The sequence below is a fragment of the Bactrocera oleae genome, chromosome 2 (genome assembly GCF_042242935.1).
Source record: "Bactrocera oleae isolate idBacOlea1 chromosome 2, idBacOlea1, whole genome shotgun sequence".
Lineage (NCBI taxonomy): Eukaryota > Metazoa > Arthropoda > Insecta > Diptera > Tephritidae > Bactrocera > Bactrocera oleae.
Genome location: NC_091536.1, coordinates 16733022 through 16757235, shown reverse-complemented (window position 1 = coordinate 16757235; position 24214 = coordinate 16733022). Strand labels below are relative to the sequence as shown.

Here is a 24214-nt window from a genome sequence, read left to right as displayed (position 1 = left end):
CGAAGCACATGTATCAAATGTATAATTATATCAAGATTACAGGGTATATTAAGTTTGAAGCGAAGTTTGTAACACCCAGAAAGAAACATTGGAGACAATATAAAATACAGACATATATAAATGTTCAACATGACGTGCTGATTTAGCAATGTCCGTCCGTTCGGAGTTTTTGAGATATCGATCTGAAATTTTGCACACGTCGTTTCCTCCACAAAGAGCTGCTTATATGTCGGAACCGTCGACATTTGACTACTATAACATATAGCTGTCATACAAACTGATTGATCGGTATTAAGTCTTTGTATGGAAAACTTTTTTGTTTCACTAGATATCTTTATGAAATTCGGCTTGGGTTATTGCTCAAAGTGACCGTTTAATCTCCGATGAAATCGTTCAGATCGGACCACTATAGCATATTTCTTCCTTTGACTGACCGATCAAAATCAAGTTCTTGTGTGGAATATTTTGTGTTTGTAAAGGGTATTCTAGTTTCGGTGCAACCGAAGTTACGTTTTTCCTTGTTAAGTAAATAATTTATTTTTATAGACTCATGACACAACTATTTTCAGCAATTATATTATATATTTTGTTCCCTTCAAACAATTTTCTAGACTGACAATGAAACTTCGTTGTATTGTATAACATTTTGTCGAAAAAAGGATGGCTGAATTCGAAATAGTCTTCGAAAATTCTAACCTGATGTTGGTAATAAAAAGTTGATGTTTCTTTTATTTCTTTATATGAAAGCTTTACTACACTAAGTAAGAAATGAAATTTCGGCATGGCTTAAATATATATAACCGCCTACTTCTGAGTTGACCCATACTGTTCTTAATTATGTTTGAAAACTTCGACAGGGGTTGCTTGAAATATATGGTTTATTTATTTTTTTGCCTGTATGCCAATATATTTGATTTAGACTCGTGAATCGCCTTTGAAGTTTGTGTTTTTTCTTACATGTATTTTGCCATTTTAGCGAGTGTTCCTTTGCAAGTTGCTGACGGGGCATATTGCGTGAGTGGAAATTTTAAGTAAAACATCAAATATTGCAAGAATTACCTTCAAAATTTCAGACAATCAGCGTTAATCGTGTAAATTACAGCAAGAAAGTGGTCAGTTCAATCCTCAAAAATAAGCTCAAAAATTAACAAATCGAGGAAAAGAGTTTTTATAAAAGTAGTTATGCTCCGGTAGAGATTGTCACATCTGTGTGTATATTTCTGTTACGAAAACAATTTCCAAAAAAATCCAGTAAAATTTTTTAGATGACTTAAAAGCATTTCAACTTGGCGTATAATAGCAGAACTATTTTGCAACTGTACTAACCTATTGACGTCAGTATGCAAATGTTACTTGATGAGTCATCGAGTGAAAGCCTGTCGAGCAAGTTTGAAAGTGAGGTAGCAATATTTTCTAGCAAAGGCGACCCTAGAAACTTTCAGTAACTCCGCTAGGTGTTTACATGCATTAAACTTATACTTACATACATTTGTTATAACTATTCTGACTCGATTTCTTTGTCAGCTGACTATTTCTGGATTAATCCGTTAAAGTTTTATAGACACAGCGGAGACTCAAAAATCATGAGCTGACAGTGGTAACTAGATTTTATTGAGCAACACCGCCATTTCGTGCTCATTGTGTGACAACAATAACAACAACAACAGCAACAACAACAGCGCTAGAATCGGAATGGGAATGAGTGGGCTGCAAGATCACCGTCAAACAAAATGAAGTGAAAACGAAAAACAACGAAACTCAACGAAGAATAGGCGAAATGAACGCGCTAAAGCATACAACCCACACAACCCCAAGCTAAGTGTTGCCCAAGGCACGAGGCAATATCCAATAAAATAACAAATCCAACATATGGGGGCTGACAATCGGACACATATACACACGCACACGTATGCCCAAATGCATAGATAGAAATACGCCCCTGGAAATGGAAGAGGCTTAGGTCGAGTTAGAAGCCAACAACAACAGACGAGTTAAGCTGAAAGAAAAGCAGTTGAAAATTTGCGGGGGAATGCATACATACATGTAAACAGACATATGTAAGTATACAATGCAAAGAATTTAAGTGGATTGGCGCGGATGACAACAACAATGCTAGCGGCGGTGGCGTTGGCGGGGAAAGGTGGTGCGCGGTGCAAACGGCAACAACAACACCACTTTAGATGTTTGCCTACACACGCAAGCAGAAGTGTGACAAAAACACATACAAACAGGCGCAGATACCCACACAAGAACCCACACACTCACTTGCACATGCAATAGGCGTACTTATGACATGTACACACACACACCCATACATACAGACGAAACATGTGCATATATGGATACTTAGCGCGCCTTTGCGCAAATCCAAGCAAACGTCCAAAACTATGTATAATATAATATATATAAATGTATGTATATAGAATGTACAAAAAAATAAGGCGATGATCAGCCCACGATCGCCATACGCCAGCGCCGAGCGGCGGAGCTTTAGCCGGAGCAAAGTTTGATGCCGAAAACGTTGAATGAACCGTGAATGGAGCGGACGACTTGAATTAACGCGCTAACAACACAGAGTATCGCGTGCAACTTTGCAACGGAGAGAGTGATCTTCCAGCAGTCGGTGCCAATACCAATTCCAATGCCGGTATGTCAGTGTAAGCCAAACAGTTTAACGTGCAAAAAGCGCGATTATTGTGGCGATCTTACAATCTAGCAAACGTAGCGCGAGTGTTACAATTAAACCTGGCGAAGTACGCAAAATAAAAAATTAAAATAAAAAAACAGCGTAATAATAACAAAAATACAAATATATGCGAAATTAATAATTATAAAAGTTGTACAACAAAAGCGCTTCGCATTAAAGTACATCCGGTTCTAGAGATGCAATGCAAGTATTTCAAGAAAGTGTATGTGCGTGTGTGTATGTGTTGACAAGAGTACTAAAACGCAATTGTAAAGAAAATAGAATTGCAGAAAAACGTACTAGTTTGTGTACCTCGTAAACGCTTTAAAGCCTTGTTGCACGCGCAGGCGCCGCTTGCTAGCGCTCCTTCTATTAGGACGTCATATGTTGCGTCGCCAAAAGTGCAGTGCAAATCAAAAGCGACCATCTTTTCTAAGCATATAAAAATCAAATTGCGTGTTTCAAATCTAAGTGAAATCATCTGTTGACTAAGTCTAAGTAAAAACGCAAAATATAAGTGCGCGCGCCGCACAGACCAAGCGTAAGCGCAACAGCAATCATCATCTGCATAAAACGTATGTGCCGTCGGCTTTTCATATGCGTTGTTAACATATAGTGCGTTCGTGTGTATGTTTGAGCGTCTCAGCTCCAGCGCGCAACTAAGTTATGCGCTCCAGTATCCCAGTGCGATCGCTATCACTCGTTGTGCCACACCGTGTTATTCCGCCATTTAAGCATTTTGCATTCTATACTGCCTTATCGGCAAACAGCATCTCGCATTGTACAACACCGGTCGGGCGTGTTTAGGGAGCGCGTGCGCGCTACTGTAGTTGACACTAGTAATTGAAACCACTACCGCTAGTATATATGCGCACTGTTAGCCTATTGGTTGTTGCGGCATATGACGCGCGCGGCCACGTTTGTCAACGCATATCGCTTTGCCACCATCTCCGCTTTGCCAGCGCGCGGCAGCTATCTATGCGCGCTGGTAATTAATTATGTTTGCATCGCGTAAGTTGACAATCGAGTCGCAATCGCTAACATTTCAACAGTGAATTTGTGGCTACGACGCGGCGTTATCAATGCAGATTTCAGCTTTATTAACTTTTGGCATATGAACTTATGTTTGCAGTTTCCGGTACTTAGTGCGTGCAATCACGCGCACAAAACGCTTTGCGGTAAGTATGATTTTTTAATTAAGTAAATTATTATTATGTATATTCTCAAGAGAGATCCCTCTTGGTATTTTATACAATATTTTAACAGGGTCTCAATCAAGTAGGAACGGTGGATTACGCCCGCTTAATATAAAATGTACTAACTACATCTTTTAAACTAAATCATTTTTTTTATTATAAAGGTTAGGTTAGGCAATTTAATACAAGTTGAAGTATTCATCATACAGAACGCTTGTTGTGAAGTTTAATATAGGCTTCATATCTTATTTTGATTCTTCATCCAGTTCCTTGTACTTCGATATTGAAGTCGAGTTCTAGATAAGTCCGGACAGAAGCAGAGGCGCATCTGTTCGAACGTCTCTCTCATGCCTACTTTCCTGCACTTTCTACATGTGTCATCGTTAGATGCGGCTCGCACGTGTTGCCAGTAAGTTGTGACTAGGCTAACAACCGTCCTGCAGTCTTTGAGACCGTGTGAGTTGAAAGCCTGCTTTCATCGGTTCTTTTCACATGATCTTGACGCTCCTGCATGCTCATTCCGGTATTCCATCTCACCCTGATCCATCCACATTTTGTGACCTGTGACCCAACAATTGTCTTGCAGTCTGTTTGAAATCGTATAAGTTGAAAACATGCTTACTTCCGACATTCCATCTCACCCTGATCCGTCTGACAGCTATATGCTACAACAGTCCGATCTCCACAATTTCTTTGGAGATTATTTCGATGCCATAATTAATAATTTGTTTCAAATTTGGTGAAGATAGCTTGACAAATAAAAGTTTAGTTTTCCATACAAGGACTTGAGTTTGGTCGGTCAGTTTGTATGACAGCTATATGCTACAGTTGTCCGATATCAGAAGTTCCGACAATTGAATAGGTTCTTGGGAAGAAGAGGACGTGAGCAAAATTTCAGATCGATATTTCAAAAACTGAGAGCTAAGTTCACGCATAAACACACGGTCAGACAGATGACTCAGCTCGTCGCGCTGATCGTTTATATACCATATATACTTCTGTAGTTTTTCATTAAGCTTGCAGATTGTTATCAGATAGAGTGGTATACATTAAGTGTGGTTTTATATACTAAGCTATCAAAGCGACAATTAAGGACCTTAGAGAGCTTTTAGACCAAGAAGTGTCTTTCCGAAGTTTCTGCTTTTCGATTCAAATTAATGTATGAAAAACCCTGCCAGCGACGCGAGTGTTTTGCTACTGAATATTTGCAGTTCTAACCCGTTCTTTTCGCTTAAATGACGTAAAGATTGCAGTCGTTTTTGTATAGATAAGAATTTGGCAGATTAATCTAATGATTTATTTTTTAATTTCCCATCTTTTAAAAGCTTTTGAATGCACTTCAAATTCAGATGATCTCAATTATTAACCGATCAAAGTAGATTAAAATGAATGACCGTTTAGTAGAATCTCGGCATGCCCTATTTTAAGACTAGATTCGTAGAATTGCGATAAAAGCACTTGGTTGATTCCGAAAATTTAATTTAAGAGCTCTACATTTATTTCTACAAGTAGCCATTCAAAAATTGGTGCCAAATTCAGTTAATTTTTTTGTTTCTCATAAAAGAATTTCCCGTTTTTTTTTTTTAAATTTCTATCGAAAATACTAATGTTATGCTGTAGCGCAACATCAATCCTTTTATTATCTTCTCGGGAGTTACCGGTTACAGCTTACATCCTTGACGACAGCAAAACTTATATTGGAGTCACGCTTATTCCAAAAATGAGGTAGTTTTAGCGAATCATCCAAATGTGTTTCCAGCTTTAGGAATAGTCTCCCAGTTTGCTGGCAGTCAATATAACACAAAATAGTATTTTTTCAATAAATGTTTTCTTCTCTTACTTCTCGTCGATACCTGAGTTTGGTCGACCTTAACGAGCTAAGTTTAAAAAAAAATAAAGCTTTTTCTAACGTGCTTTTTGTCAAAAGCAATCACATTTACAATATAATAAAATACTCAACGAAATACACAAAGCATGTACAGCTTTTCCGCGAGAGCTTTTCATTGAAGAAAATTATTCGCCCATTCATTGATACTTTACACTCATGTTTTCCACGCTTATAGCACAAATATTAGCTTTGGCCTTATCTCTCGTTTTCTCTCATTTACACTGTTTGCAACACTTCATTTCGTTCGGCTGCACCATTGCCTACACATATAAACAATATGTTCAATATTTGTGTGTATGCATGTGTTTCAATTTTTGTTTTGATAGCAAAACAAAATTTTTCCACAGCGCTCTCATACTTCCGGGCATCATTGACTCCTACCTCAACACCCATTTCACCATAGTAACGCACCTACACACGATTCAAAGTGTAAAAAAGCATAGCGCTATGCGGATAATAATGATGTTAATGCAATAGGTGAAGTACGAACTAAACACAAAAACAAAAAAAAAAATGTACAAAAATACAAAAAAATCATAATTATGATTAAAAGTAGTAAAAAGGACAAAGAATATGGAATGCTTTGTTGGCTTAAAGCAGGAAGACTGCTTGCCATTAAAATCAAGGATTAGTTCTAATTGGTTTCATTTATTATTGGCGAGCAACAGGACAGACTAATTCTGGCAAAAATTATCGACTCGTAATAATTGACTCGTCTGCGCTAGTCAACTCTGACTTGGTGCTGTTGCTTGTTTGTGAGGAATAAAGTAAAGTCCTATTTATAAAACAATTATTTACTTTTTCACTTGCTATTAATATTTACAATATTTTTTCATCTAGCTCATTTCTTTGAAGTATTATTTCTGCTTTCACCAGTATATATCGGGTGTAAGAAAACTTATTTCGTAGTTTCATGCGGAGCACAAAACTTGGATAATGACGACATTGAGCTACGCAATTTGGTTTGAATTTTTGCTAAAATGTTGTGCAGATGTTGTGGGGAATGGTGTGGAGTTCTTATATTTATTTAATTCAGTTGTTTTCTGGTTACAAAGTTTTGACAGTCTTGGAAATGAACATTATCTGAGCATTCTCAATCTCTAACGTACCAAGTCCAACAAAACTTAGTCTAAATCTGTCTCACCAACTACTCAGCTGCACGATTAGATGATTTATTGATTCAATTTTTTGATGTTAGTTCGTATTATAGATATATAAAGCGTGATTTTCCATTGTCGGCAGAGTAATTATATAAAGATATTTTTGAATATTTCAACCATTTAATTTTGTATTTACATGAGATTCAACTCAGGATCATTACTACATGGTAATTAATCAACGATTGAACGGGAATGTATTTGTCTCTTTTGTAAGGGACAAATCTCTTTTGACTACTTATGAAGCTTTTGCAACTTTTAGCTCAATCGCAATTGGCCAAATATATAGAATAATTTTTTCTTGGTAAGAATTTGCAGTTCTAAGACTTTGTGCAATTTGGAGAGCGAGTGAGAGAGCGCAGTAGTTTTTTGCGTTGAAACAAGCTTCTGGCCTTATATTCAATATTAAATTTGTAATTTGTAACGGTAGTACACTATATTACAAGTTGCTCACAATATAGGTATATAAGGCTGTGTAAAGGTGTAAATGTCGTCACTCTGCTCTCAGTGCGTAAGCAATACATATTGTATATATGTATGTTGGTTTACTTTTATTATATTTATGTGCTAGAAGTGCTCCTGGCGGCACGCGCTCTCACTGCGGACCGTTATCACAACATTTAGCAGACAATAACTAGGCATACAGGCAGATAAACATACTGACAGATAGGCAAATCAACGTCATCATTAACGTGTATACGGAGTTGATAGGCAGATCAACGCATACAGCTGGCCAACCAACGCAGCACGCCCACACGCCTCTGCTCAGCATGGAAGTTTGTGTGGTTGTGAGCTTAAGTTAGTAAATTTATGAATTTAACTTCGCTAGGCCCACATTGCAGTTGCTTACATATTTGCATGCATACAAGTATGTATACATTTATGCAGGAATATTTGCAATTAAACAAAAATAGTTGCTGCGAAATTAAAAATAAAAAACTTTTTCAGGGATTAAACGGAACTCTTTATAAGCCTGTAAATGGTCTCATTAAGCAGAAACTTCTGCTTTAAAAGATTTTCCTTTAAGCTTTTGAGCCTAAGACCTCTAAACTAGAAATATCTTCAAGTAGTTGCAAATTCCTTGTAAAAGCCATATACCGTTGTTGTGATTTTAATGCACAATGCACTTATACTTATTTCTTCTTCTGGTGTTTGTGGAAAATCGTATTTAATCTCTATATGTGAGGTATGTGCAAGAAAAGTGATTCATATGTGTAAAGTAACCTTCAGACTTCGCCCGGTTGTCCTATTTTTAGAGGTACTGACACTGGTTGTGGGTTACTAGTATGATTAAAGAACTTAAATCAGACACGATGGTTCAGTTTATCACAAGTACTTCAAAATCGCTGTTGAAAACTTTTAGGTTAATTTGCAGTTAGGTGGTGACACTGTGGACCCATATACATTTTAAAGCCTAGAATGAACAGTATTTAGTCACTTCAACACAATTTTATGTTAAAACTACACTAGCCATAGTTGAAGAAGACTTCGGCGAACCTTACAAGTGCTGGTGCTGGTACCTCAGTGCTTGGTGGCGCCAGTTTCTTGCAAGCATGGATTCCGGATTATTTTTGAGATATTTGTCTGCTCGGCAGTTTTGAATCGTTGTGCAGTCATATTCAAAAAACTGATAGTTTATCTAGTAGCCTCTACCACATAGATTGCTACGATCAATAATCAATATTCAAAAGTCCGCATAAGTAGGAATAAATAAAACAAGTAAGGAAGGGCTAAGTTCGGATGTAACCGAACATTTTATACTCTCGCAAAGTCAAATGGTATACTCGTTTGAGATTTCTTTGTGGATTGACTGATATTTTCGGTAGAAGGTCAACTATAGGCACTGGGGTCCACATATTTAGTACTTAGGGGCTTGAACAGTTTTGGTTCGATTTAGAAAATTTTTGGTCACAAGGTGGCATACTTTAAACGTATTATTCACGCAAAGTTTTACGCCGATATAATCATTGTTGCTTGATTTGCATAGTGGAAAGTGAAAGAATCAAGTGGTATTTAAAATGGTGTCATATGGAAAATAGGCGTGGTTGTAATCCGATTTCGCCGATTTTCGCACTATGACATAGAAACATGAAAAGAACGTTATGCACCGAATTTGGTTGAAATCGGTTAAGCAGATCTCAAGATATGGGCTTTCACCTAAAAGTGGGCGTGGTCCCGCCTCTAATAGGTTTAATGTGCATATCTCCTAAACCGCTAAAAAAATTTTAACTGCAGATGCCCCTCCCTAATGTGATCCTGTGTACCAAATAACAGTCTTGTATCTTATTGCGGAGCTTAGTTATGGCAAGTTATTTGTTTTTGATTAATGGCGTTTTGTGGGCGTGGCAGTGGTCCGATTACGCCCATTTGCAATACCAACCGTCTCACGGTACCATGAAACATGTCTACCAAGTTTAATAAAGATATCTCAATTTTTACTCAAGTTAGAGCTTGCACGGACGGACGGACAGACGGACAGACGGACGGACAGACGGACGGACGGACAGACAGTCACCCGGATTTCAACTCGTCTCTTCATCCTGATCATTTATATATATATAACCCTATATCTAACTCGATTAATTTTAGGTGATACAAACAACCGTTAAGTGAACAAAACTATTATACTCTGTAGCAACAGGTTGCGAGAGTATAATAAAAACTTAAATATAAATATTTATGAATTTGAATTGTAATTATGTCCGTTTCACATAAAACTTTCCTCGCTTTTCTTGACAATTCATACTTTAACGATGAAGCTAAGAAAGCAAAGGGCATGTCTTCCGTGCTTCACTCTAATAAAAATGGCGAATGGCTTGCAAAAGCGTAAAAAGATAAGAGTTGCTCAACATTTTGCTTCGCTTTGCTTTGCTTCGCCTCGTTGTAAACAAACTCGAACTTAACTAGCATAGCAAATGTCTGAAGCAAAGCGCAGCTAAAGTTGTATGTGAAACAGCCATTAGAGCACAACAGCAATATTGCATAATCGTTTTAACGGATTGTGAGACCTGAGCAGGTAGGCAGTTGTTTACAGAATAACCTTCCACTCGCCCCACTTGTGGGTGGTAGGGTTAGCGTGCTTCGCTTCCTTTTACGCACTTTACGCGTTCTGTGCTAACGCCAGCGTATTGCCTCTCAGCGCTGTTATTGGCGTCATTAAACATTTACTTTTGCATAGCGCCGACCGCACACTCATACCCTGCTCACGCACAATTTCTCGACAGCTTAGCACCACTAGCCGCTTTACTTGTTGAATTTCCTTTTTCCATTTGTTTTGTGGTGCTTTCACCTTTGTCGTTTTCCACTGTTAGTCGCGGTGGTTTAAACCACTCACACCCACACGCCAGCTTATAGCAAGTACGACACTACACTAAATGCGCCTACACATGTACACATACACACACACACACACCCGCACTTGCTCGTGCTTTTCCGCGCACTTTGCTTTGGCTTTTCCTTAGCCATCACTGAGCATTCGTTAGCTTTTCCGTTCGTTTGCCGTGCGCGCTTGTTTGCCGCGTTTATTTGGCTTTGTATTTTTGTTTTTTCGTTTTTTCGTTTTTTTTTTTTTAACTTTTTTGTGAAAAGCACATTCTTGCGCTTTCCGTCGCTTTTATTTTCGTTTGCACCTTCGCACTTATTCATACATTTCGCTTTCGTTTGAATATCCCACAGCTGTCTGCCCACCATGCAGAGCGACCCATCTTCGGTAGAATGTCCCCATGCGCTTTTCCACCCGCTCGGTATAAATACGCTCGTATTTGCTATTGCTAGATGTCGCCTGTTGCGTTGTTAGCTTTATTCTTCACGTTGTTATTGTTTGCTGCCGCCAGCAACAGTCGCGGCTAACGCTACACAAACAACTGGCGCTGCCATTTTAGTATCAGCGTTGATATTCCAAATTCACTTTTGCCGGCTAGCCGATAGTAGCGACTCGGTGGCTCGACTGCTCGACAGCGCGGCTCTCCCGGTAGTTTGTCTAATGTGTTAAGAACTTTACCACATTTGTTTCGTTTCGTATCGCGTCAGCGAAAGTCGTTGCGCTCGAGCATCATTATCGTGCAAAATATTATACAGCGTACATACTTTTTACGTCAAAATGTGTCAATTTCGATATAAATGTTTATTTACGCAGCCGAGTAGCGGTTAGTAAATCGAAAATTAACGGCTTATTGTTTTTTGTGTTATGTTGAAATAAATAACGGTACTAATTTTTCAAAAGTAATTTGTAAGCAGTGCTAAAATTCCATCATATGCATGTTACGAAAACGTAAAAAAGTGCTGAAATGACCGTCGGTCGTAAAGTGTGGGTTGTGGGCTTTTATTTGCCGCCGGTGCGAGCGTGTCGAAAAATAAAAATTACACCGCATGAAAATATAAATTTGTATACAAATTAAAATGAATTTTTGAATGTAAATTTTATAAACTGCAAAAAATCAGACGTTTTTGGTTTTTAGCAAACCACTTGTAGTAATTAATAAATTAATCAAACGAAATATACATAAGTATGTATGCACAGTAAAATCTCTTGTAAAACATATAAACGTGCATAATAAAGTGTCAAAGTGTCTTTAAAGTCAATTTTTGAAAACATTGTAGCCAAAACATGTAAATTCAATTTAAAATTAAAAAAAAATATTCGCAAATCAGTGAAAATAGCGAAAGTGCGTCTGATAAACATTTAAGATATCTGCTTAAACTGCTGCATTGATTTTAGAAGCCAAGAAAAAATGTAGGTAAATATTAGATATATTATATTTTTGCTTTATGCTTGTTATGTATGTGAACATATATAACTTAACTGCTTGTTCGAGTTTCCGTTAGAAGAGTTATAGAGAACTTAATGAAAACTAAACAGTAAATTTGAGCAGTTATAACCGCAACTTTTGTTGATGGTATGTGCTCTCGCAGCAGTTTTCTTAAAAACGATAACTTTCAAAACCACTGAAAATCTTTTAAGCTAAAGTTCTGTAGCAATGGAATAATCTGGGGTTATATACAGTTAGAAGGCCGAAAAACAGTAAATTTTCCAAAAGTTTTTCTGAGATAACTTTTAAATTTATTGACTTCAAAATTTATACACATATTGTGGTAACTTTTAACTATATTTTAGGACTTAACTAAGTACTAGTAAAAATATTTATTTCGAAAAGAGCTACAGCTGACCACCGGGAGCGGTGACTACTATATCTCTGAACTGGTCCATCTGAAATTAAAAAACCAAACAGATTTCCTTAAAGGAATTAATCGTAGAAATAAGTAAAATACAATTTTTTGACAAAATGGCGGTTTCTCAAAAAAAAAACATCGATTTTTCACCGAAATTTCGGCTCTAAATTGTTTATAAAAACAAAAAAATTTATCGAAGAGAAAAAAACTTCTATTAATCACTAAAAAATATATTTTAGAAGCTCTTGTTACAATTTGAGACAAATCGGTTTATTCGTTTTCGAGTAATGTTGATCACCGACTTTGAAAGCACCATTCTGAGAAAAACATTTTTCAAATTTACGTGTAACTTCGAAAATATTCACCGGAACGATATGAAATTTTCTGTGTGTATTCTTAAATATATGTACATTTAAAAAAATCGATTTTTTGAAAATTCTTACTGTATGTAACCCCTTCACTGTAGCGGCATTCCTTTTAACTCTTATTTTTCCATTTTACATACGCATAAAGGTGAAAGTATTCATCGTTTGAAAAATTTTCGCCATTTTGCGCCTATTTATCACTAAAGCAACTCGTTTTCAAGCTGGCGGTATTGAGCATGAACTCTTTTCCAGCTACGATTTAACTGTAAATGAACTTTTGGTACTCTCAGTATTTGCCATATGAAATACCATCAATCATTCAAAGTCTTAGTACTTATAGTTATTAGGAGTCTTTATTTGCCGTATAAAATCATGTTAATCAATGAAACTTTTGTTGGAATTTTATATTTTTTTTGTTATGATCAAATCCGCAACCAAGCCAACCCAACACGTTTGGCGTCACTTCAGCTGCTTTTTGTTAAAAAAAATTTATAAGGTGTAAGACTTAACAGAAATAAATTTAGTTGGCAATAATCAGACCAACATTTAAGAACTCATAGTTTCATAGTTAGTAGGAACTGAAAAAAAAACTTTCCCTTCATAGGTGCATTTTTTATCATAAAAAGTTATAAAAAGATCTTTATTCTGATTTTTATCGATCAGTTTGGATGGCTGATATATGCAGTTGTGGTCCGATCTGAACAATATCTTCGGAAATTGTAATGATGTCTTGAATATTAATCTACGCCAAATTTTGTGACGCTGCCTTGACAAATAAAAGAGTTTTGCATACAAGGAATTGAGTTTGATTGGTCAGTTTGTATGGCAGCTATATTCAATAGTTGTCAGCTTTTTTCGGAGATCGTACCGTTGCTTTGAACAATAATCCATGTCAAATTTCGTGAAGATATCTTCTCAACTAAAAAATTACAGATCATTTGTTTTTCTGGGTAGAAAAAATTTTAGAAGCGCTGAGAGAACCAATTCGGAAAGTTCTCCTACTTTGTCTGTTCGAAGGCTTTATCCATCTGTCGAATACAGCTTTTCCGAGATAAGGCGTGCTGATTTTGGAAAAGCCTTGCTAAAAGTTAAACACTAATATTTTCTAGTGCTTGAAACTCTAATCTGATGGCTCTCTCACAAAACTGTCCACTGTTTGAAGGCAACGTCAGCTTGTAATACTTCATGTTGCCTACTTGTACTCGCATGTGTATGGCTGTACCCATCATGCTACAATATAATTTTCAAAAAGCTCGAGTAAGCACATAAAAAGTCGTAAGCTTTGCATTATTTTCTGCTACTAGCGAGCACTTTAGTGCAGTGGCTTGGAAATAAATTTAGAAATAATTATTTGCTGTTTGTTTTCCAGACTCAGTGCCAAAAATAAAATGACTTAAATTATTTTAACGAAGTTTAATCTTTTCGTATACTAAATTTTACTACCACTTTTGCCGCTCTTCATTTGAGACTTGCATTATTTAATTTAAAATTTTAACAAAAATATTATCAACAAACACTCATGCACACGTTAAATAATTTTATGATTTTTATGTAAACGAATAAGTTAAAGCTAATATGAATATTAAAAGTTTCAAAAAGTTTAAAATTTGAATATAAAATACTTGCCTTTATTAAACATATATTTATAGATATAAAAAGCAAATTGCCTAAAGCATTATATATTACCATAAATTGCGGTTATTTATAGACATATTTTATTAGCTTTTCTTTTTAAGTGACAACTCACACGTATTTCCAAAAATAACCGTTCCCGTTTCTCCCTCTCTCTCTCTCTCTTTCCAGAAATTGAAATCAATACTTTTACGATAACGTCCTTTTAAAGACTGATTTTATACATTTGTGTGAAAGCAAAGTGATGCAAAAACTTACAAAAACAAAACAATCACAACCACAAAAATATATTAAAAGAGTGCGAGAACAAATCAATTAAACCAAGTAACCAACTTCAATAATAAATTAATCATGAAATTCGTGTGTGCTTTGTGTCAGTGAAACCACCAAATGGAGTGCAAATCAGCGATCGATTTAATCGTTTTATTTTCAGTTCTATTTCCGTTTTATTTATGTTCGCCTTCTCATTGTGTTTTCTTTTTGTGTGCATTTTTGTTTGATTTTACGCGTGAAAATGTTGTTAGCAATGCGTCGCGAGAATGAACACCACCACGCCGCAGTCACAGCCACAGTACCGCCAATCGTTACAGCAGCCAGCGCCGTCGTCAACGTCGCCACCACAGAGTCAGCACCGGTTAGTGTGTCGGCCACCACGAATGGTCTTGTAGTGCCCTGTGTTAGTACAACACTTCAGCTGTCACCCAACTTAAGTGTCGCCGCAAACGCAACTTCTTGTACCATACAACACCATCATCTGTTGCAGCAACAACAATTGCAACAGCAACAGCAAGAACTTCAACAACAACACGCACAACATTTGCAGCAACAACAAGCGGACTCATTAAATACACCCACAACACCGTTGCTCAACTTGGGTCGTAGTCCTTTACAATTTCCACCGCCCCCACCACCACCGGTACCCGTACATGCCGGGCCACAATTCAGTTTCTATACACCTAGTACGGGTGCAGCCACTTACCTGCATCCGCATTATCCACTGCCCTCAGCTGTACCAACGTCTGTTGGTACTTCACTGGTGCCAGTCAACACCGGAAGCGTCTCTTTGGCGAATGGCGCACAACTTTCCAGCTCAGCCCAGTCGACGGAATTAGACGAATACGTTGACATCTTACAAGTACAGCAACTATTATTGGACTCATCAGCGTCCGCCAGTCAGCAGCAGGCATTGGCCGCAGCTAATGGCGCTAATACGAGTACTAGTGGTATAACTGCGACAACGAGCTCACAACAAAGTTTGCCCAAACCACGACCGCGTTTAAATCTGCAAAAGGCTTCGGAATACGCTGCTCAAGTGCAAGGTGAGTACAGAATTTTTAGTTTCCTATATTTTATTTAATTAGGCAGTAGCAGCCTGGTTAAGCTACAATTAAGCAATGTAAATCTTCCCGAAAAGTTCAGAAAGGCGTTCTACAATTTGTCACAAAAAAATTATATGTTGATATACCTACAAGTCTATGCGCAGTAATCTTAACGCCAGTCCAAAAGTCTGATTCAGTTCAGTTCTCTCCTTCCAATTGCACTGTAGAAATCTCCACCGTACTATATAAAACTGGAAAACTGAAAGGGTTCTTTGTAATCATGCTTCGCGCTCAGGTACCATTTTGCAACAGTATATATCCTATAAATAAGGAGCTAACATATTTAGTTTAATTTGACGTGGATAGCATTTAAGGCGAAATTATGCTGCAATCAAGACCATCTCAGATCCTAATGTCTTATCAATGCTACAAATTATTGTACAGCCATCAAGGCATTGATCTGCGATAAGATAATTACGGAGCCGATATATGGAACACCTATTTACCCATTGACTGGTGACATTGGTCGGATTATGAAGTCTTTATATAAGAAAATATTTACTCGCTTAGTCTACTCTCTGCTCTGTTGTTTTGGGTCACCTAGAAAGTTTTTGAGCCTCAAAGCTTTTTTTAACCTCGTTTCAAGTGATCTGCAATTAATCAGTTTCATTTTTATTTTAGCGGAGTCACCATCTTCTCGTCGCATGCTACTCGATTATCCCAGTCCATATTTGTACGGTAATCATTATCACTCGTCGCCCAGTGAGGACCTCGTTGCCCTCTGGTTCGGCAGCAATGGCTCAGGTGAGTTCAGAAATCAATATAATCACTTATTTGTGATAAGAATTTAATATTTGGAAATTTACAATTTTTCTACGAAGTGGCAATATTGGCGAAATTCAGCTTTATAGACGTTTTTGTTCATGACATTTTAAAAGTTTAATCACATATGAGTTTTACTCTTTTTAACTCGTTCAAATGCCACTGAGCGAATATTCTAGAGAATATTTTTGATTCTCACTCAACTCAGATCTTTTGTTTCTTACTTTTTTTTATTTTGTTAAGAAATAATATCCTGGTTTTCACGCCTTTTGCTTTCAGCAAATATTCAATTTAAAACAAGTAAGGAAGGGCTAATTTCGGATGTAACCGAACATTTTATACTCTCGCAAAGTCAAATGGTATACCCGTTTGAGATTTCTGTGTGGATTGGCTGATATTTTCGGTAGAAGGTCAACTATGGGCACTGGGGTCCACATATTTAGTACTTAGGGGCTTAAGCAGTTTTGGTTCGATTTAGACAATTTTTGGTCACAAGGTGGCATACTTTAAACGTATTATTCACGCAAAGTTTTACCCCGATATAATCGTTGTTGCTTGATATGCATAGTGGAAAGTGAAAGAATCAGATGGAATTGAAAATGGTGTTATATGGGAAATAGGTGTGGTTGTAGTCCCATTTTCGCCATATAGCATAAAAATATGAAAATAACGTTATGTACCGAATTTTGTTGAAATTGGTTAAGCAGATCTCGAGATATGGGTTTTCACCTAAAAGTGGGCTGTGCCACGCCCACTGTCTAATTTTGAACGCGGTTCCTATAAAGTCATCCCATACCATCCTAGAGATAAAATTTAATGTCTCTGGCGTATTTAGTGCTTGATTTATCGCGCTTTAAGTAGTTTTTAACAGTACCGTTATATGGAGAGTGGGCGGAGTTGGGACCCGATTTCAACTATTTTCACAATGTAGGTAGAGGTTCTAAAAACATTTGCTTCCAGTGAATTTTGTTATTATAGCATTAGTGGTTTAGGTGATATGCACATTAAACCTATTAGAGGCAGGACCACGCCCACTTTTTTTAAAAAAATTTTAACTGCAGATGCCCCTCCCTAATGTGATCCTGTGCACCAAATAACAGTCTTGTATCTTATTGCGGAGCTTAGTTATGGCAAGTTATTTGTTTTTGATTAATGGCGTTTTGTGGGCGTGGCAGTGGTCCGATTACGCCCATCTGCAATACCAACCGTCTCACGGTACCAGGAAACATGTCTACCAAGTTTCATAAAGATATCTCAATTTTTTCTCAAGTTACAGCTTGCACGGGTGGACAGACGGACAGACGGACGGACGGACAAACAGTCACCCGGAATTCAACTCGTCTCTTCATCCTGAGCATTTATATATATATAACCCTATATCTAACTCGATTAGTTTTAGGTGAAACAACCGTTAGGTGAACAAAACTATTATACTCTGTAGCAACAGGTTGCGAGAGTATAAAAAAGCGAGCTAAAAAAATTGCAGCCAAAATAATGAAAGCTATAAAAATTTAATGATCTTAAGCTGGAACGCCATTCAAATGTTTTAAGTTTAAAATGTTAAAAATTTAAGCCCTTTTGGCTTGCAGCACTTATTCAGCTAGAGAGAATGTGAGCCGAATAAATTCAGCTAGATAAGAGAGAGCTGAATAAAGCGCTGAATACAAACTTTCTTAAAAAGCCTTATACAAGTATGTCGTAGCAACTTTGTACCTTCGGGTTCACTATTTAGCTATGTTGACATGTGAAAGAGAACTTCCTATTTTACTATTCGCTTATGTGCTTCCTACTTAAAATTTGTTTGCAAAACTTGTATGTTATCTGCGTTGAATTGCCGTGGATTTTTCATAGTTATAAAAAAACGCGAACTGAGCGGTCTTTTCTCTTCATGATTATTAAGCTTAAGGAAATGATAGCCGAATTAAGCATTGAAAGATAAGATGTCTGATAGACAGGGCATCGTGTTGCATGCTTAGAATTATTATGTTGTACGAAATTATTATTATATAATTTATAAATAAGATACTTTTATATTTAACGATAATTCCGCTTAAGCGAATGGTTGCTGAATCAAAGCGTGAATGCTTACTCTTAAAATTAGTAGGCTTGCAATTTTCATTGCTTACCAAACTTACATGATTAATCCTGGGATACTAGCGCCAGTTACACGACAAAAGCCATAAATAGAAACTACTTTTTTTTTAAATAGCTGTTTTGAAACCACAAACAGTTATTCACAGTGGAAAGAGACACGCGTCTGCCAATTCCAACGCTGATAAAAATAACAAACTGATAGTTGGAAATGGAAATGCAAGTCGGCGACACGAACGCCGTCTAGACGCCAGTCAAGTGAGCGTTCTTATACCCAAATGCAGTCGCACTCGCAGGAGTGTGTGTAGGCACCTGCATGGAGACTCAATGCATGTGTGAACTAATAAATAAGTGAATTAATTTTTCAGTTACTGAGTGGGAAAGCCGTGATAAAAACGTCTCCAAATATGAAATAAATTTCATAAGCCTGTTCCTGCAAGCAATACGTGTGCGCTAATTTAAGCGTGCGCGTATTTGTGCTTACAATCAGAGGGCCTATAAAGCGCGAGCATTTACTTAGCGCTAGTACAGATTCATATTGCTTGAGATTGTGCAAATTTTATGGCAAACGACAATGATTACACTGCTAGTGACTTTGTTAGCTTGACGCTGACCATAGTGCGCTACCCGCTACCCGCGGCCTGCTTAGGCTATATACTACGTCAACCAGCCAGCCAGATTAAATGCATAAAATGCGACGATTAATTAATAATTGCAACAACTCAAGTGTGAACATTTATCATGGCAAGCGCCAAAAACTGAAAGGTAAATTAATAATTGTATCGCGTCAGCCGGCCGCCAATGCACAGCGTTCGGCCCGATTTTTGGCACGTTCGCGCATTTTTGTCACCCAAAAATAAGGCGTCAGCGTAATAAGATTTCATAATGTCACTCTGCTAGCCGTTTTTATGCCACGCGTTCATACCACCCAATGTTGCACGGTGTCGCATAAATTTCTGCAGTCATGGCGTGTGGCAACCTCTGCCACATGCCCCACTTCCAACATATCGCTGCTAATAAATCGTTCAAAAAGCATTTCAATCCTATCAAATATACATACAAACGTCTGACAGCTCGCACAAATGTCAAACGAGCAGTCACTTTACGCCTTTTAAGTGTATTTTCCAATTCATAAAAGCAGCAATAAAAAAAGTTCGCAACTAAGCGTTAGTGATGGTCCATAAGTCAGTAGCGACTAAATGGAGCTACCTAATAAGTTAATGAAGTTTAAAATGTCTTGTCATTGTCATAGTTATAGTCGGAGCTTGAAATGGGTGAGTCATAAAGATCGGTCCACATAAATTCAACAAGCGAAAACTTGGAAGTAAAGTAAAGTATTATAATAACAGTTATAACTTGGAAATAACATATATTTGGCATTCGTTTCCAGCAAATATTTAGATTCCATTAAAATTCACTTGTTAGAATGCACAGCCAACCATAAAATTATCCCCTTATTGAGACATATTCAGTCTAGGGCTTAGATTCACCCTAACCTGAGTAGCAACTAATTGCAGAAATTTAAAAATATATCAATTTTTCGGTCATCAAAATTTGCTCCAACATAACTCATCAGCCGTCTTTTGGTTTCGATCTCTCCAAACCCAAAAATATAAAGCAAGAAACTTTAAACGCGAAATTAATTGCTTAGTTAAAAATATTTGGAACTATAAAGTTTAAGAACTTTTGTAGAATAGCTAAGGCAAAAAGCATGTTTTCGACTAGGACCAACTGAAACGAATTCTAACCTCAAACATATGACCGACTTATGTACCTAATAGTTACAGCGACATAACGGCTGACCTAATGAGCTCAGCTTTGATAATAAAGACTTTCAGCGAGTTACGTTCTAAACACGGTATGCTTAATATAATACTTCCATCTATTTCACCAATTAACATGGATATACATATGTCCATATATGTCTTCCTTCGAAATTTTGTAGAGCCTTAGGTTCAAATCATGTCTGAGGAAAAATCATAAATTATTGAAGCTTATTCTCTGCTCTATGGCAATTTATCACTAGCAACGAAGGCTATCGGCCAGAAAAAATATTTATCCATTTCTTATATTTTCTTTAACGAAAAAAATCTTCAATTAAAGAATGGCAAAAATTGGTGGAGTATAATTGGTACAGACACTATCAAAATAAGGTTCATGAAGGGAGAAGAAAAGAAATGGTAGCAGTACTGGCTACATAAGTCTTCATTAAGTGAAGTTTTTTGATAGGATACTTGAGAGTATTTAAGGTGATATACATCAATCACAATAGAATAAGGTCTCATATGCAAAAAATGGGAATTTTGTTGTCAGAAAACTGCGACCTTGGCTTTTTAAGTCTGTACATTTAGGACTAAAGGGAGGGCACAATAAATAAAGATTGCAATATATTGCCTTATTTATATCTATTATAATCTATTCTACCACAATAACAAAATCGTCTAAAACGAATATCCGCTAGCAAAAGGTACTCTCCCTAAAAGTTTAAGAGATGGTCTTTTCAGATTCTACTTCAAGCATTAATTTTTTAGCGATGATTTGCTACAATCTACACTGCAAGAACATACAAAGAAGGTAAAATAGCAGCTACAAGATTCGATATCAATAGACGGAAGTAAATTTTGAGCTTTGACAAGTCAAGCTTAAACCCCCTTCCTCCCTGCACCTACGCCTGTGCATACAACTAATTTATCAAATAATAATGCAAACATGGCAGGCTTAGTGGTGTAATTAAGCTACTTTACAATGAACTTCAGCTCATTGACGCCAAATGCGCAATTGGTGTTGCAACTTGGGTGTTCTGCGCCACTTTTAAGTCGCACAGAGGCATCAATAAGAATATAATGTTGTTGTTGTTGTTGCTATTGTAGTTGCTTCACACTTGACACTGCTGTCACAGAATTTGCCACGGTGATTGCCAATGCTGGTGAAATGCAGAGAGCCAATAACGCTGGACGTCAAAGCGTGAGGCAAAAAAGAAAATCGCCAAGATTCCAGTGAATGCCACAGCAACCTTTTTGCACCTCAAAGAACGGAAATTGTTGACATGTAGACCACCGCGCTGAAATTTCATTGCTGTTATTTATCGCTTTTTTTTTTCTTCTGTTCCTCAGAAGTTCGGTTGCTTGCAACTGCGGTCGGCGAGCTATCAACACTAATGCTAAGGTTGGTAGTGTTTAATTAAGGTGATTGGTGGTTATACGGCCTGCCCGGCTGCTTGGCCTGGTAGCTGGACCGCCGATTGATCAGCACTATGCTTAGGTGCGATAGCTCTGGTGGCCTCAGTTGGGTTGGAAAATTGTTGGTTTGCTTGGTGTTTAGCTATTTGTTGTCGCTTTGCTTGATTGGTGGTTCGCCGGTGTAGTTTAATGCTTCACTTGGATAGATTTTGTATTTTTACAATCTTTTTTTTTCCAAACGCTTTTCGCAAATTTATTACTGTATTTGTAGTTACTGCAGTTGACTATACTGCTATAATTTGTACTTTGGCGTTGATTTTGTTGTTAAGCAATTGAGGGACAAAGCTATGAAATATATATGTAGTCAAAATACTTAACCACAATAAATACAACAACAAAACTTACTTTTTTTTAAGTCACAAATAATGAAAACATTAAAAGCCAATCAAGTCCAAGATATAAGTGCGCGCCTGTGTGATGCGAAGAATACGTCAAAAGATGACCTAATTGGGTATTGCGAATTTATTAAGTAGAATAGTAAAAGAACTTGCATAATGTTATATATGCGCTCATCGAGCTATAATAGTTTTCTTTTTTTATCCTTTACAGCATTAGTTACCCTTATATACTTGACTTCACACTACAAGAAGTACAGTGATACCTCTCAGCTTAAAAGACTTGGAGAATTCTTTCTTTCTTCGACTAAGGAACGGATGTTTATACCCTCAACAGGGTATATTAACTTTGCCACGAAGTTTGTAACACCCAGTAGGCAGCGTCGGATATACTATAAAATAGATATGTATATAAATGATGAGCATAACGAGCTGAGTTTATTTAGCCATATCCGACTGTCCGTCTGTCAGTATATACATACGTGAGCTAGTCCCTCAGTTTTTGGAATATCGCTCTGAATTTTTGCACACGCACTTTCCTCCTCAGGAAGATGCAAAATTGTGAGAACCGCTGATATTATACCATGGTTCTGTCCTATATACCGAACTATCTCAAAATTTACGGTTTTTCACACTCATCTATCTGTTTACCGAAAAGTTATTACTTTCTGCGATTAGCATCTCTCAATTTACAAGTAAGGCGTCCACCAACAAGAACGACGTCGTCTTAAATGAAATAAAACACTAAAATTTGGACAAAATGGGTTTTGTTTTTTTGTTAGGCAGATAATTGTATGCCATTTATGATCTGAACAAAACGCCGGCCAAATGACCAACACGGCACCGTTTACGCCAATTTTCGATGACCCGGTGCTGTATTTCGGCTATAGTGTGCATAATGTTGTCTTCAAGCTCCTCGTGGGTTGCTGGTTGATTGGCGTAAACCTTTGATTTAACTAGCCCCCAGAGAAAATAATCTTTGACAGGTCATCTCTCGAAATTAACGAGTCGCCAAACTTTGCACGCAATGTGCCCTTGTTTTGACGTGAAACATAAGCCGGCGCACCATCTTGTTGAAAATAGATTATATATCGTCGATTTCATCGAATTCATCGAATTCCGGGAAAAAAGTCGACGTTTTCTGCCTCATTTCGAAAGAAATAAAGCCAAATAATGCCGATGATGAGCGGGGATGCAATTACCATTTCTGAACCGCAGACGGATTTTTTATTAGTTTCTTAGACACTTTAGTGTTTATTTACTTTGCTTAGCATTCTTCTCATCTACTGTCCCAACTCGATCTTAACTTACTAAGAAGACATTATAATTCAAAATCTTCGAGCAACACAGCATTTTTCGAGATACTGCTTTACAGGTGATATCCGTTATGATTTCAATCTGCAAATTTAAGTACACCTGATCGCAGCTGTATTGGATATAACACAATATCTTTACTCCAAAAGATCAGCCACAATTTCCCAAATTTCCCAAATTATCCACTGTTTTTTGTTAATATCTGCCGTTTGCTCTCTGCTGCTTTGATTTCCAATACTAAGATGTTTTGGCATGCACTTGACTCTCATATTCTGGCGCTGGTAGTGAACAGCAACCTTACTGGTACTACCGTTATTCAAAGTACTGACCACTTGGCCGCTTAATTATCCGAGATGGACTTTCTTATACGTAGAAATAATCTTTATGTAACGATTTACGAAGTCTTCTGACTTTTATTTGGTTTTTTAAAAATCTCACATCATATTTTTACCTTATGATTGTATTTCGGGAATGTAACGTAAAGTAAAATGTACAATTTCTTACATAAAACAGCGAAATCAATTCGCTAATACACACATACAGCCTTTTGCCAAACATCCGATCTCATTTCGAATTGAAACACACCAACTAATCTCCCTTCAATTGAATTGTTTGGTTTGACACATTTGTTGCCAAAATAGTTAAAGCAATTGTTTCTGTAACATTTGGTCTTTTGCCCCCAAAAACTTACCACCGCCGCCACTTAATACTATCGCCATGAAGTGCAATCGGCTTTCGAATATACGCGGCCGTAAGAGTGAATTCATTAAGTTAGCAACGACTGACAACAACATGATTGCTTGTGATTGTTATCTAAATGTGTTGTTGTATATTTTGTATATTTCCAGTCACCATTGGTGTTGATTAAGTGCTAGACATACATACAGATTTACAATCACAAAAGCTCTTAAGCAATCAGTCATACAGAAATACCCCAATTTATTGTTGTTTAACAATTTTGTGAAAGTTGCAAACTCATAAACAAATGTACAGTAGCTCTA

General features: G+C 37.1%; 1 protein-coding gene across 2 annotated transcripts in view; it reads left to right on the top strand.

Annotated features, from left to right (window-relative positions):
- Window positions 1–2537: 2537 nt before the first annotated feature.
- The window catches only part of sr (stripe), a 124169-nt gene continuing 102492 nt past the window's right edge, over window positions 2538–24214 (top strand). For both annotated transcript variants that reach the window (XM_070109940.1, XM_070109938.1), the window contains exons 1-3: window positions 2538–3864; window positions 14265–15412; window positions 16094–16216. In XM_070109940.1, the coding sequence (XP_069966041.1) occupies window positions 14608–15412; window positions 16094–16216 (928 nt within the window). In that variant the 5' untranslated portion in view covers window positions 2538–3864; window positions 14265–14607. The remainder of the gene's footprint in view (window positions 3865–14264; window positions 15413–16093; window positions 16217–24214) is intronic.